This window comes from Magallana gigas, chromosome 5 (genome assembly GCF_963853765.1).
Source record: "Magallana gigas chromosome 5, xbMagGiga1.1, whole genome shotgun sequence".
Taxonomy (NCBI): domain Eukaryota; kingdom Metazoa; phylum Mollusca; class Bivalvia; order Ostreida; family Ostreidae; genus Magallana; species Magallana gigas.
Genome location: NC_088857.1, coordinates 10,273,161 through 10,289,183, shown reverse-complemented (window position 1 = coordinate 10,289,183; position 16,023 = coordinate 10,273,161). Strand labels below are relative to the sequence as shown.

The following is a 16,023-nucleotide window of genomic DNA, read 5'->3' as shown; positions in this document are numbered from 1 at the left end:
GGTGTCTTCCAAAAGTTGTAATATTGAACATTTATCAGCGGAGAAATGAGAAAAACGTGGAATTTTATACTCTTTTTAAAGAGCATGGGGAACAAGGCGTTTAAAAAAAAATTAAGAGATTATAAGAAAATGAAACCAAACAAACTACAAAAACAATTAACCATGCCTTTGTCAAAATGTTGATTTTATGCAAAGTTTTAATAAACATACTGATACATACAAAATGAAGACTTGAAATAATTTCATAATGTTATGGGGTTTTTTTCCAAACGTTGCATGCGCGGTGCACAGATTCAGAACATTTTTTCTTGGCCCGCATTCTCCACAAACATACCATTTCAGACGTGATTCAAATCCGCAGTTTGTTAAAGGTCTTAAAATAGAACAAAATTGACAACTTAACCGGGATAACGCGCTCATCAGATATACCAGTCATCCGACTTTGTATTAAGAAGAACATACATGATTTTTTCATACCAAATCGTATAGAATTAACAGACATGCATGTAATTTGATTGAACGGGATAAAACCACATGCTTATTTGCCAGATAAATACACCAAAAGTCATATATTATGAAATCTGTTATTTTTTGGGTTTTTTTTTTGGGGGGGGGTGTTGTCGTTTTAAATAACAAATAAATTTAAAGCGAGTTTTTTTTTCTTATTTATTACGTGTTTTAAAAACAAGGCTATGCATTTTGGGCACATACACAATGCAAATAAAATTTCATAAACTACTTTACAAAGCACTATGTATCCGGCTGTACATCGAATAATGGGGGTTAAATTCATAACACTTGTTTAAAAATCCATTGCACTGTTCTTTTTTTTCAACTAGAGAGACATATTTTTTGATAGTTCTTACAAAATTTAGTCGCTCCCTTTGCCAACAATAAAAGTATGAGAGAGAGAGAGAGAGAGAGAGAGAGAGAGAGAGAGAGAGAGAGAGAGAGAGAGAGAGAGAGAGAAAGAGAGAGAGAGATTGATTCCCAGTTTTTACACAATATGCATTATGACAAATCAAAAGAGACCGGCTTAAAGTACTTCAGTATTTTAAATGTCATGAAAGAGAGAAAGAAAGAGGAAAATATACAAAATGATGCATGGCATGTCATTTTACAAACGTTCATGAAATTAGATTGATGAAACAATGAACACTCTACTCGAACTGAATAGGAAGTTTGGAATTTTTCATCTCATCTGCATAAATCTTATCAAACTGCTCATTCAAAGCCACCGTAAAGTGGTTTTTCCAGTCTCCAATCACACCTGAAAAAAAGAACAGGGTGATTTTAAACATGTGGTCTGTATATCATTGCGAGATTATTTCTCGATACATGAAGGTTCAAGCATGTAGTTTGATCTGAAAAGTATAAATCTATTTTCACGATGTAAGTACGTAATAAGATTGTTCGTACCTTTACGATACATGTTGGGTTTAGCATTCTCGTCCATATTTGGTGCGAAGTCGATAATTTTCTTCATGATTGACTGGTCTTTGATGGTTTTATCGGCATTTTTAAGATTTTCAAAGCTACATTTCTCTACAATGTCTTCAATAAGTTTATCGCTTGCTTCAACGTTTAAGAATTTGGCTAAGCGTTTTGTTTCGTCGATGGGATTCTAAAATAAAATTTCAATTCCTAAGAAAGACTGTGATAAACACAAAGAAAATCATTGTAATGCCCCGGTTTCTGATATAACTGTATTATGTTTTTCTAACTTTCCTACTATTTGCTGGTATAAGAGCTGAATGGCCTTTTTCTTAAACTATATTGATCTCTTAAGAATAAAAGCTCTGTATAAATATAAAGAAAAACATTGAGCGTTAAATTTGAAATGTGTGAACTTTTTTGCTAAAAATTGGGTATAGCTTGAAATATCTGAAAATTTAAATAAAATATGGAACTGATGGCCAATTTGATGTCCACACAGCGTCCTCAAGCTAAGAGAAAATATTGCATATGGGAGTTACTTCCCCCTTTTTCTTTTTCTTCTGACGTCAAATTCTTTTATCAAGTTAGAGTTAATCATTAAAGCATTTGTTTAACAATATCATCCTAATGAGTTACTATTTATGGGTACCTTCTTCATGCTCTCATAGAACATTGTGAAGATAGCACCATGCTTGTCGTTTTCGGCTGCTTGTTCGAACTCCTTCACGTAATCATACCAGCTGCCCATCGCACATGCTGTAATATGAAACAAATTATCAAGATTTAGAGTCGGGCAAAAGATAATTTAAAACAAAACTATTAACATTTTTTCAGTGTCTTTGTCTTTGATAACACTACAAATCGATTTGCATCAAGTTTTATTAGAATTAATCACCTCCGACCATAGTTGATCACCTCATTATACTTAAAGAATGATTCCTTATTCTTTAAAACAATTTATCAAAAGAATAAACGTCAAACGCATATAGCATTTCAAAATTAATGAATCACCTGGGTTTGGAATCATAAACATGGTTTCCATGAACTGATTAAATGAAATGTTCATCGCCCCAAAATCCACCAAGTGATGATATAAAGACACTGCTACGTCCTTAGGATTACGGATGACGTGTATTATTTTCCCGCCTTTTTCCGTCAGCTGTTTCGGTAGCCATCGGTATGGGAGATGTGTATTCATTGGTCGGGGAGAAGGGAGGTTATGGACGACATCTAAGTCAGGGATTGCTTCCAGAAAAAAAAATTCTTTGGTTTCTTTGGTGTATTCCGTGGTACCCTTGATCAGCATGCACACAACTTCCCAAATCCAGTGTGTTCCTAAAAAATAAGATTTTTTTTTAATATATATATATATATACACACACACACACTTACGACTTAGTGATTTCTCTTTTACATATTTTCGTACAAAACGAACGTTCTATAAATTGAACCTGTTTCGTCAACTTCGCTCCTTTCTTAGATCCCGTGCTGATTCGCCACAGCGATGGAACGATGCAATTGGTCCAACTATACTTTTGACTTGTATATCATGTAGAAATTGTGATTTTTATATGTTATGCAGAATGAATGTGCCAGCAAGTAGAGTTATAAATATGTTGACAAGCAAACCATCGGATGGATCATAATTAGAATTTTTCTTTATCAAATAACTGATCCAAATCCATTGTTTTAAATAAAATCAATAACACTACCATCTCAGGAAAAAATCCCCTGCGTTTATGACACGATGTACGTTTCAGAGAGGCGATTTGTAGATGTTGTATTCATCCTATACTTTTACTATATACTAAATAGTAATTCTATAGGATTAATACAACATGAATCAATAAGAGAAAAATCACTATGATGTGACACACGGTTCCAAGCTGAAACTTTATTCAGAGGCAGATGGAAAAAAGTTCCTGAAACAATTGAATGATTAACTGATATTAACCTACTTAGCTTGTTAACATCGCTTGAACTGGCCCCGAAGTTATTTAACTTTTTTCATACTCGTGCTCAAACTCGAAGTACGATTTTAAAATCCGAGGTAATTGAATTTTCGGAGTACGTTCTCTGATGGGTACTATTTTGAGTATGCTCCAAAAAGCAGTGGGGGGTATTTTGTATACGTCTGAGGAGTAAGTAAGATAGAGCACGGTAAATCGTGTAAATAACCCTGGCATGTAAACTGTACATGTACCCAGATAAATTATTTATCAACAAAATGTGACACAGAATATTTATATCTACCGAGTATGGTTCCTATCTCTTACGGAAACTTACAGTTTCTATAGAAACTGACAGGACTGACATCAACACGCTCCGTTTATTGATTGGTCGAAACCTACAGCGACCTGAGAAAAACGGACTGCACGTAATATTCATAATGATGCCAGACACAAATTCCCATAGAAAACGATTTGGCTGTTTCTTTCAGCAAAGTTTTGATTTACATTAACAGTACTTTAGTGAATTTTACTTACTTTTTATAATCAATTTATTTATTTGTTAAAAGAAAGACTTATATATTAACAATAAAATGATTCCCTTGGTGATTCATGCGGGTTATGAAGGTAGCGATCATTGTAGAAAAAAATAACATAACCCGCTAACGCGGATGACAATGTATGTATTTTTTCTGCAATGTCGCCACCTTCATATCCAGCATGAATCACCAAAGAAAGCATTTTATTGATTAAATATTTACATCTGATAGGACTGAAATCTACAAGCCCCGTTTATCGATGAGTCGAAACCTTCAGAAAGCTGAGGAAAATCATAGACTGCATTAAATGATCAAATTCCCATAGAAAACGATTTCCAATTGGCTGTTTCTTTCTTCTAACGTATTGATGTACATGAGTAATATTTAATTTTACTTACTTTTTACGATCAATTTATTAATTTGTTAAAAGAAAGATGTAAATGCAAACAATATAAAACTTTCCATGACGATTCATGCGGGTTATAAACGATTGAAAGTTGGAAGCGATCATTGCACAAAAATTACATAACACCGACGCGGGTTATGTGTAAGTGAAAATAAATACAAAACATCATTAGGTTGGCGATGTTTAGTGGCCATAATGACTTTTATATGAAGAATATGAAAATCGACACTGTTACATGGTTCAGGGGCGTACCGTCCGGCAGGAAAATCTAGATTTCTGCAGCTAGTATGTACGGTCACAAAGAAAGTCAAATGTGCACAACATAATTTTAAAATATTGCAAACACAAAATCAAAATTTAGCATTTTTTTTTAAAGTTTACATCTAAAGCTTTTTAACATGCTTCTCTAATTTGTCATTGCTGATTCTTGGCTAGTTTCTCTATTTCCTGGTTACATTGCTTTTTGTTCATTTTCAGAATATGTTTTGATTATTTTTAGTTCTTTAAAAAGCTTTAATATTTCGTAAAAATGAAATAAAGTTGTACAGAATTATTCTAAATTATCTTATTTCAAAGCATTTTACACTCTAGAGGAGAATCGATAGTTTAAAGCCAATATTTTCGAAACACAAAAGCTACTTAATGAAAATTAAAACGCTATTATGGAATTGAAAAACTCAAATAGATATACCGCAGAAAGGAGGGTTCCAATTAATCAACCCCCCCCCCCCTCCTCCCACACACACACACACACACACACACACACACACACACACACACAAACACCAATATCTTTGAAATATTTACCACCTATATACTTATCAAATTTTCCCGTTTCTAATGACTGTGGCATACAATATGCATGATAACTGATGAATAAAGAAGTAATACTTTTATCATTTTATGTACCCACCATCCTTTGTTATGTTTATAACAACCTTACATTCCAACTAAACTCAAAGTAGGGATCCCGCAAGTGATTAAGAATCGTCTAATAATTGGTATCATATAATGCAAGTATAATTATACCTGATTTACTGTAAGTGGCAAGAATGATATCGTCCTTCATGCATTCCAGATCCCTGATTTCCGTGAATCTTTTCTCGGCATTTTCCCTTAGGGGTCGTAAGGGTGGCATATTCATACCGTCAAAAACTAAAGGCTTGGGCTTATCCATTGTGAAGTGAACCTCTAGCTAGAATCTGTAACACTGGCTGACTGCGTCGCTGTAGCGGTGGTCTTGAAATTCGTTCCTCGCACAATTAGGCCAATTGAAATGATGTTCAACTCTTTTATGGGTTTGTGTTGCGTAATACTCCGAAGTCCGATCAGTCTGAATTTAAAATTTGTGACGTCAGGTCATTTTATCAAAGCGATTTGCTGTATTTGCCATGTGATTAATATATTTTTTTATTAATTTTGATAATTCTTTACAACCTTTCTAATTGATAAATATTAACTCAAAAAATGACTCATTAATCATACTTAAGTTGTAACGTATCGCATTTGCAAAAAAATCCTTATAAATTTGTTTTATAACAAACATTTAATACACTTTTCCCTACATTTTGTGATGTTTGAGTTCAGGTATGTAAAATTGATGTTATATAATTGTCATTTAATTATAATTATACGATTTGAGCCGAAATCTTTGTGGGGGTGAATCACTTCTGCACTTGCACTATTCCGGAGACCTTATTAAAAAAGGAGAGGGATCCAAATCCACTGTTTGGTTTAGGTCATAAAATAGAACAAAATTGAGAACTTGACCGAGATATAACGCGCTTATCTGACACACCAGTCTGTAATTTAGCTGAACATGACAAATCTACGTGCTTGTTTTGACAGCCTTCTTCCTATTTATTTTTTAGTAATCGGTTGCATAAGATATTCATAAATCTTTGGGCGGCAGGAAGGGTAAAGAAAAAAGTCGTTATTTGGGAGGGGGGGGATCATCAGTTTCTTTATATTTTGTGTATGTAACAAACCTAAAAGATATCAAACACTATCATACAAAATCCAAGAATGTGAAATTATCATTATTTCAGATAGAGATTTAGGCCCCAATTCCCGTAATACGTCTAATCGACAATTATTAATATTGCCAATTGCTGCTGACTAAACTTGTTCTCGCAGCAACCACTTTTTCGGGGGCATGCGAGAAATAGAGGCGTACTTTACACCTGTACCAATAGCTTTAATTTCGCTGTTAATTTCCATCGTTTCATTTCAATTTCTTATAACCCCCCCCCCCCCCCCAAAAAAAAAAAAATGGACGGACCAACTTCATGTTCATTAACTTTTTTATACGTAAATTTAAGAAAAATGGGGGTTGGTACGTGCCTATATACATTATCGCATAGATTAAATAATTACACAGGGACAGACTTATCTCAAAAACATTGACAAGTCAATAAAAAGGAAAACCCTAAACTGTTGGGGTGGGGGGCAGATGTAAGCGTATGCCTATAACTTCAATTTCAGGACAAAGTCCTTTACAATTCGGTTTTAAAATGTTAATCTCAGAAAAGAATGTTTGCTGAAAAGAATGTTTGAGGCGAGAAAAAGTAGGAGAAGAAGGCCTCCCTGGTCCCCCTAATACTTCACACCTGCAATAATTGAGTATACATGCATTATAATTTTGAGAAATAAAAAAAAATATAATGATAAGAATAATATGAAGGTTTGTGTATATTTGAATATATGTATTCGTTTATGTGTCCATAAATGCTATGTGTATTTGTATATCTTTTATCCCTATTAATGTATGTGTCCATGTATGTTAGGCGCACCCGGATCTCTAGTACCCGGACGTAATTAATTATTGTTATGCATGTAGAAATTGAAATTGAAATTGAAATTGAATTGGTATGTGCATTTGTTGAATCAGCAGCAATAGGCAATATTATTAATTATCAAACAGACGTATAACGGGGATTGATGCCTAAATTTCTATCTACAACAATGGTAATTTTGTTTTAGGCTGGTCTGTTTTGTATTTTAGCATGTTTTTGAAATAAGTTTTTCGTTTTGCATTAACGCTCTTTTACCTTTCTGCCGCCCGTACTCATCAAAGTGCAACAAAATTAAATAGTTCTATTTCAAGCCTAGCTATCTGGGTCAAGTAGAATCATCTAATTCTTGTTCTCCATTTTGTTCTGCTTTTAACAACATCCTCGGTAACATTTAACCGCATCCAAGTCATTAATTAATCCATTGTTGTAAAAAAAAAATCCTCGGTATCGGGAACGGATGGGGTGTTTTAACGTATTCAAGTCATTTTCCAGTTCGCATACATTTAAATTCAATTGTTTATTATTGACGTACACATTCATATCTAGATGTCATTCGTTTTGAGAATTAAATATCTTCTTCATGTTAATTTTTGAATTCATTAAGAAAAATCGAATTGGGTTTTTTTTCCTTCTTATTCATTTTTAATACAAAAGAAATGATTGGATAAGTACGACCCGGTTTCTTCTCAAATTTGTTTGTTTTAGTCTAATTATATTAATTAAACTGGTTTTTAAAGAACTGAAATCCAACTTTTATTCGCGAGTGATAAATGTAAAATAAAATTTATCAGAGGAGGTTTACCTTTATGTCCAGTATGATGAGACACATGCAAAGCTTTCGTAAACGGAACACTCATAATAACTCGAGGCCCATGGGCCTTATTAGTCACCTGAGTAACTGCAGTGTGACTTTTGCAATATATATTCATGTGCTTTATAATTAAAAAAAACTAATGAAATCATTTTTAATATTCCGGGATTGTTTAATCCAATAAACTTTATAAATTCTAAAAAAAAAAAAAATACTTAAAAATTGTAGCATAACATACAGTGACATAACTGAACCAATCTTAAGTACCAAAAAAATAATTGGTCGAAACTACACCACGCCACCCTATAAAATCAATTAAGCCCTGCCTAACACCAGAGTCTCTGACCCAGGGGCCATGAAATTCAAAATTTTGGAAGAGGGACTCTTCCTCATCATAACTACGTACTTAAATTCATCAGATTATACCCAGGAGCAGAGGAGATGATTTTCCACGAATAACTGCATTCATTAAGAGCCATATCCTAAAACAGGATCCCCTGAGCTAGGGGCCATGAACTTAAGAATTGTAGAAGAGGCAGTCTTCCTCATCATAACTATGTACTTATAGTATATATGCTTAATATTGAGGAGCAAAGGAGAATATTTCAAAGAATTAATGCATGTTCACTATATAATCATTAGAATCTCACCCTAACACCAGAATCCCTGAACCAGGAGTCATGTAATTCACAATGTTGGGCTTACAACCCAGAAGCAGAGAAGATTTTGGAAAAATAATGCATTTTCTCTATATACTAGTGACCATTAGATTATGCTGACGGTATTCGTTACCGTATTATGAATTTTCTTTATAAAATTTTCTCAAAATATATAACATCTCATATGTTTTTAATTTTTATCAATAATCCTCTTGCATTACAAAATGATGCATGGCATGTAATTTTTTACAGGTGTAAATGTGATTAGATCCTAGGCACACTTAACACTCTACTCGAACTGAATAGGAAGTTTGGAATTTTTCATCTCTTCTGCGTAAATCTTATCAAACTGCTCATTCAAAGCTACCGTAAAGTGGTTTTTCCAGTCTCCAATTATACCTGAAAAAAGAACAAAATGATTTTTTTTCATTGCGAGATTATTTCTAGATACATGTAGGTTCAAGCATTGTTCTGAAAAGAATAAATCTATTTTCTTGATGTTTCTACTTGATAAGATTGTTTATACCTTTTCGATATATGTTAGGTTTAGCTTGCCCGTCAACACTCGGTAAGTCAATAATTTTCTTCAATATTGACTGGTCTTTGATGGTGTTATCAGCATTTTTCAGATTTCCAAAGCTACATTTCTCTACAATGTCTTCAATGAGTTTATCGCTTGCTTCAACGTTTAAGAATTTGGCTAGGCGTTTGGTTTCGTCGATGGGATTCTAAAATAAATTTTAATAGTTTAAAATATGACTGTTCTAATACATGTACAAAAAAATCATCGGGGTGCCACGATATCTCTTAATATGATATTTCGAATTTCTGGCTATATACTGGTATAACGAAAGCGAAATTTGCTGAATAAGGTAGTCTTTTTTTTTAAAAATTCCGATTTCTCATGTTAGAGTTAATCGTTTAAAAAAAACATTTATGCAACAATATAATCCTAATGAGTTACTATTTATGGGTACCTTCTTCATGCTCTCATAGAACATTGTGAGGATAGCACCATGCTTGTCGTTTTCGGCTGCTTGTTCGAATTCCTTCACGTAATCATACCAGCTGCCCATTGAAAATGCTGAAATATGAAACAAAGTATCAAGAGTCAGACAAAAGATTTTCTTTAATCACATTACGACATTGTTTAGTCAAGTCTTCTATATGTGTTTTCGTAGAAAACTTGACTTTTTGAAAAATAAGCTAATACTCATTGGCGGTTCCAGGGGGGGGGGGGGGGGGTTCCGGGGGTCGGACCCCCCCCCTTTCTCTGGGACATGATTTTTTTTTTTTTTGAAAACTTTTAATGCCTATTTAAAGGCAATTTTCCCCATTTATAATAGAAATACTGTAATTATCTCAAATAAATGCTTTTAAAATTGTTTTTTAATACTGATACTCTGATACTAGCTGCAATAATGTAGCCCTCTCCCATTTTTTTTTTTTGGGGGGGGGGGGGGGGGCTATAACTCCATAGGATATCCGTAATTGTGCAAGTGCGGGAGTGTTCGGCTCACATCCCTCTCCAGTAAACATCACATATTTAAAAAAATCGGAAAGGGCTACATTATCGCAGCTCGTCTAATACATGTAGTGGATGCTACATAAACACAGACTTGGTAAGGTCCTTCTGCGGAATATTGCGTCACACTGGCCCTACTTCTAGAGATACTACATGTACACAGTTTGACGGGAACTCACACTTCACCAAAACCGCCATGTTTTGTTACAACGCTCTAACCCACTTGATTAAGAACGAAGCCTAATCAAGCATGGGCTTCCGACGATGCATGACGGGTGTTCTTAGAAAATTAATAGGTTTGTATTACGTCACTGCGAGTAACGTGCAACATGTAAACCAATAATATCAAAGTAAGATGATTACAATATTCATGTGATATCATGAAAACATGATCGAGTGAAATCAGCTATTAAAGGACAATTTCGTTTAAGGTGGTTCACTACACCTTGAAATATTTTCTCAAATCAACTCATAACTTTTTTCCAGGAATTTGTTGATTGTTTACTACTACTTTGACAAGCTTTCTTGCAAAAAATTAAGGTACCTTACCAGGCATTTCTGCAAAATACTAGAGTATGCAATTTCTATATAATCTTCTTGAAAATACACTTACATTGCTGATATAAAAATAAATACATAAACAGCAATGTAAAATTCACTATATTGGAACTCTATCTCGGCCGGGCGGAGCTTTGAACTCACGACCTCTACAACCTACACTCTTCTGGCAGTGAGCGGCCACATTTCTAACTACTCGACCATCTAGACACATAACCACATCCAATTAAATTTTAATCATTTTTAAAATAATTATAAAATTCATATCTTTTATTGGGACTCTTAATTACGAGGAGATAGAAAAAAGATTCTCGAGGAACGTGTCGTCTGACCTTAATTCAGTAAACATGAACAAAAGTCTAAGAAAAAACCAATATATCAACAAAATTCAACATCAAAAACACAAAGCTTTAATTTTCGAATTTCTGAATTACCTGGGCTTGGGATCATGAACATGGTTTCCATGAACTGATTAAATGAAATGTTACTCAACCCAAAATCCACCAAGTGATGATATAAAGACACTGCTATGTCCTTAGGATTACGGATGACGTGTATTATTTTCCCGCCTTTTTCCGTCAGCTGTTTCGGCAGCCATCGGTATGGGAGATGTGTATTCATTGGTCGGGGAGAAGGGAGGTTATGGACGACATCTAAGTCAGGAATTGCTTCCAGGAAGAAAAATTCCTTAATTTCTTTGGTGTATTCTGTGTTACCTTTGATCAGCATACACACAACTTCCCAAATCCAGTGTGTTCCTAAACATGAAATATAATATTTACATATTATTTGGTTTATTTTGATATGTAAATACATGTATAATTATTATCAATTAATTCATTATTGATAAAGTTCAGTGATATTCTGAACACTTTTTATTGAACTTAACATATATGAAATACTGACTGTCATTTACACAATTTCTTTTCAACTGAAAAGCAAACCGTATTATCTTTTAAGTGATCATATCCTTAGTTCATCTGTCAACCCTGTCTGAATTGATAAACACTACCTTTTTAGAAAAATGAAATACCCAATGTGCAATATTCTGGGCTTGTTCTTAATTTTCACAACTCTGAATCCCCTTTACCTAAGAATGTTTTGTGACAAGTTTGGTTGAAATTTGCCCACTGGTTCTGGAGAAGATGCTGAAAATGTGAAAGACTAACGGATAGATGGATGGACAGACGGGCGACAAAGTGTGATCAGAAAAGCTCTCTTTCAGCTCGATTTTAGCTACAAATATTAATTTTTTTTCGTTTACTAAATTCTGAAAGTTTCTATTTAAACTCGAGGAATAAATACCCGCGTAAAATCGCAAGACGCACTCTTCGCGGAATTTAAAATCTCGAATTATTTTTGGACAGTTGAGAACAATAAGAAATACGGGGAAAAGTTCCGTGTTCGCGATCTTATATTCTCGCGATTTGATACAAAACACGGGATCGCGGAATTAAGTACTCGCGTAATATGATAAATTTTCCAGCAATAGTTATAGCTAAACAAATCATATTTTATAATTTTTGGTACATCTGATACTTGATTTGTTCAACACCAACCTCCTGATAAATATACACTGTAGGGGATAATATTATTGATATTCCAAATCTTAAAATCTCGTCATTACTTTTTTGAGAGTTGAGAACAATAAGAAATACGGAAAAAAGTTCCGTGTTAGCGATTTTATATTCTCGCGATTTGATACATGATTACATGTACTTCTGTGCTATTTGTTTTCGTAAAAAACGACCTCGTCGTACATTTTTTTTTAGATCTATTGACTCGAGTCGAAAAGATACTTTTAGCATGAGTTCACCGAACGTTCTATAAATTGAACCCTTCTCTGCAATTTAGGTTTCTGTCTTAATAAGGGTCGATCTGCATTGATTCGCCATTACTAGATAACAGCGATTGAGCAATGCAATGGATCCAAACGAAAAACTATACTTTTTACTTGAAATTCATGTTAAATTTTGGATTGTTATTTCGTCATGCAACGTTAATCATGTATGTGCATTTGTATTTTGACATATTTATGTATTGTATTTAACATAAATATACAGAAGACATTTTATTTAGTATATAGAAACATACATATATATACTAATTAAATGTTCATGTCTGTCCTAGCTCTTTCAATCATCCAACTCTTTCCCTCTTGTATTTGTTTATTGAATGTTTTATGTACATTGGATGTTGTATGTACAGTCTTCATGTTGCCCCTTGAGGGCCCTTAATTGGTAAATAAAGAAATTGAAATTGTATCAGCAAGTAAATTAATCACAATATATGTTGACAAGCAAACCGTTTGATGGACCACAGTTAGAGTTACCTTTATCAAATATAAACGGGTCAAAATCCATTGTTCTAAATAAAATCAAGAACACTACCATTTCATGAAAAAAAATCACCCCACGTTTATAACACGATGTAAGTTTTTTTTTTTTTTCGTTTTTTTTTTTTTTTGGAATGAGATGTTGATAGTAAATGTATAGGCATCTTCGCTAGCCAAGGGTTTTCGGTCCACTTTGCTCCCCATAAACCGTTGTCTGAACTTGTTAAAAGCACCGAATGTTTTACCAAAGATCACACTTGTGTTTTCTTTTAAAGTTTATATTTACCAGCACTGCGATTGGATCAGCTACTCGCAAGCTGCAGCCAATCATAAAACGGAGCTTGTCACCGAGTTTTCGTAATGAAATACGCCAAGGGTTTATGGGGAGCGAGCGAAGTGGACCGAAAACCCTTGGCTAGCGAAGATGATGTATAGGGTTAATACATTTTTACTGATTTAATAAGGGAGGAATCACTCATATGTCACACATGGATGCTAGCTTTATTCAGATGCAGATGGAAATGAGTTCCTTGAACAATTGAATTACTAAGTGATATTAACCTACTTAGCTTCTTAACATCGCATGTACTGGAGGTCAAAAATCTACATATGAATAAAAAAGTTTATTGCAGTACGCACGATTTTTAAATAAACATTTCCTTAGAGCAATTTGTTTACCATTAAACAGGGTATGAAATCTAATTCTGGTGTCATTTTTTTTTCATGCAGACTTTCCCACTCCTTTTATAGTAGAGAATATTTGCTTTAAAAGCATAATTGTATTAAGTTCCTGTATCAATCGCATCGATCTTTTATATATATCCTCGTGAAAAATAAAATATATCACTGAGTTCGGAAAAAGAATCAAATGTTAATCCAAATGAATTTGATAGCTTCGCCGCAAGGTATTGTTACCCCCCCCCCCCCCCCCAATGCGCGTATCCAGATTTTTTTTCAGAGGGAGGGGGTCCGAAGGATAATTTGCCGGGGTTTGCCGGGGATGGGGATCCAAGCCCCCGCGCTTTAGATCTGCACATGCACCTCCATCCACCCAATCATACTCCAGTTCTCTACCTATTGCACTTTCAATTAATATGATAAAACATATAGTCCACATGTAAGTTGTCTCCATTGTATTATACAATACAAGTACAGATAGATTACCTGATTTATTGTAAGTGGCAAGGATGATATCGTCTTTCCTGCATTCCAGATTCCTGATTTCCGTGAATCTTTTCTCGACATTTTCCTTGAGGGGTCGAAAGGGCGGTATATTCATACCGTCAAAAATTAAACGCTCAGGAAAATCCATTTTGAAATGATTTTGAAGTGAACCACTATCTAGATGGCCTAGGTAGATACTGGGTCGCTTTGTAGCGCGGTAGTCTTGCAATTCGTCCCTCGCACAGTTAGACCAATTGAAATGATGTTCAACTCTTAAAAGTTTTAAACTGAATTCTTCGTGCGCGTGGGTGTGTATTGAGCCCTGATCGACCCGTGCATCAATATCTGAATTAAAGTTTATGACGTAAGGTCATTTTATCAAAGCGCTTGGGCATTGGCCAGGCAACATAATTCATAATTTACATTGATGATTCTTTACGTACAATCTTTCTATTCAATATTATAATATTTACATTCCAAATACTTTTTGCATGTAAAGTGTGTGAAAAGGTACTGCAGTTATAAGACCGTAACACACACAAGGTACTCAAAGGTTAGAATGACTAGTTTTATTATGACGTCACAAACGTTGAACGCTGTAAAATGCAACGTCACAAGCGAGAATTAAAGTTCACGCTTGCGGCTGTTACAGTGGCTCTTCCATTGATTTGAACTTACCCATAGGATAAAACAGAAATTTTGACCTATAAATCACATTTGCAGACGAGGCAAGAAGTTAAAAAAATGTAAATATAAGCATTAACGCGCGTTACTCAATTTGTATGCACACACCGCTGCAGTTATGAGACTACATCTTTCAAAAAATAATGATTCAATGCTTAAATAACAGTTATATAACAATTCTATGACAATTATTAATTATACTCAGGTTGTAACGTATCAGATATGCAAAGTTTCCTTATAAAGCTGTATTATAACAAACATTTAGAAGACTTTTCCTACATTTCATAGGCGTCGGAACCGGGGGGTTGGGGGGGGGGCCAAGCCCCCCCACTTTTTTGCAAAGTTAGAATTAACCATTAGGCACATAGCACCATAGAGGGTTCAGCCCCCCTTTTCTTTTCTCGCAGCAAAGATAATTGTTCATAAATTTATCTCGAAAAGATGGGAATATTGAGAAGTTATTTTTTATTTTCATGGTTGGGTTTTTTTTCGCTTATCAAGATTTTTGAGGATCAGTCTAGCCCCCTCGCTTTCAATTTGCTTCCGACGGCACTGCATTTTGTGATCTCTGGGTTTTTCCACATATTTAGCTCACCTGAGCCGAAAGCTCAAATACGCTTACCTGATACTTTTTATCCAGCACCAGTCTGTCTGTATGTCCGTCAGTAAATTCCTTGACCTCTTCCCTAAAACCACAACGTCAATTTCAACCAGACAGGGTTATATTATCGCAAACTATTCTTGGGTGAGCGGTTTCAAGTTTAAATTGTTTAACGAGGCCGAGTACAGAACGAGTACGCACGCTTTCGCGCAGCGTTTCATTTGTATTGTGACGTCATCTTTTTGCTTGGTTGACGCCATGGCGTGATAGTTTCAACTGCAGATATTCAGCGAAAATTGTTGAAAATATCTCGTTTGATGCGTAAAAATAATGTTATATTGTGGAATAAACATAAATGTCTCGAAGTGTAAGCTATATTTGGGCTCGGGTCGAAAACGTGAAGAGGGTTCAGCAAGCCTAGCCCTCTGTCACGTTTTCTTAACCCGCCTAAATATAGCTTAATTCATATATTTCAAGACAGTAACCATGTACTTTATATTAATGACCCTTAATTTGTGATGTTATATATTTTTTTATTACTTAAATATGTCTGAATGTTT

General features: G+C 34.5%; 2 protein-coding genes across 5 annotated transcripts; both read right to left on the bottom strand.

Moving 5' to 3' along the window:
• Positions 1-151: 151 nt before the first annotated feature.
• On the bottom strand, positions 152-5,636 carry LOC136269462 (sulfotransferase 1C4-like). Of its 4 annotated transcripts, none has more exons than XM_011413944.4 (5): positions 5,361-5,636; positions 2,449-2,772; positions 2,087-2,193; positions 1,420-1,624; positions 152-1,270 (listed from the first exon to the last, which is right to left on the bottom strand). In XM_011413944.4, the coding sequence occupies exons 1-5, from the start codon at positions 5,506-5,508 to the stop codon at positions 1,161-1,163; spliced, it is 894 nt and encodes a 297-aa protein (XP_011412246.3). In that variant the 5' UTR covers positions 5,509-5,636; the 3' UTR covers positions 152-1,160. The 4 variants fall into 4 exon arrangements, with proteins under 4 accessions (XP_011412246.3, XP_065940583.1, XP_065940584.1 ...); XM_066084511.1 differs by lacking the exon at positions 5,361-5,636 and adding an exon at positions 3,396-3,535; XM_066084512.1 differs by lacking the exon at positions 5,361-5,636 and adding an exon at positions 3,392-3,524.
• A 2,468-nt stretch (positions 5,637-8,104) lies between these two features.
• Positions 8,105-14,474, bottom strand: LOC105317335 (sulfotransferase 1C4). The gene is made up of 5 exons (XM_011413943.4): positions 14,179-14,474; positions 11,114-11,437; positions 9,574-9,680; positions 9,123-9,324; positions 8,105-8,995 (listed from the first exon to the last, which is right to left on the bottom strand). Exons 1-5 carry the CDS (start codon positions 14,324-14,326, stop codon positions 8,886-8,888), a joined length of 891 nt encoding a protein of 296 aa, XP_011412245.3. The 5' UTR covers positions 14,327-14,474; the 3' UTR covers positions 8,105-8,885.
• Between the last annotated feature and the right edge of the window lie 1,549 nt (positions 14,475-16,023).

Excerpts from the sequence above, each read along its gene's own strand:
- LOC136269462 (XM_011413944.4), bottom strand. The coding sequence starts at position 5,508 with ATGGATAAGCCCAAGCCTTTAGTTTTTGACGGTATGAATATGCCACCC. Across the intron at positions 1,625-2,086 it reads TCTATGAGAGCATGAAGAAG|AATCCCATCGACGAAACAAA; the intron begins GTACCCATAAAT and ends ATTTTATTTTAG. Across the intron at positions 1,271-1,419 it reads ACCCAACATGTATCGTAAAG|GTGTGATTGGAGACTGGAAA; the intron begins GTACGAACAATC and ends TCTTTTTTTCAG.
- LOC105317335 (XM_011413943.4), bottom strand. The coding sequence starts at position 14,326 with ATGGATTTTCCTGAGCGTTTAATTTTTGACGGTATGAATATACCGCCC. Across the intron at positions 9,681-11,113 it reads GTTCATGATCCCAAGCCCAG|CATTTTCAATGGGCAGCTGG; the intron begins GTAATTCAGAAA and ends TTCATATTTCAG. Across the intron at positions 9,325-9,573 it reads TCTATGAGAGCATGAAGAAG|AATCCCATCGACGAAACCAA; the intron begins GTACCCATAAAT and ends AATTTATTTTAG.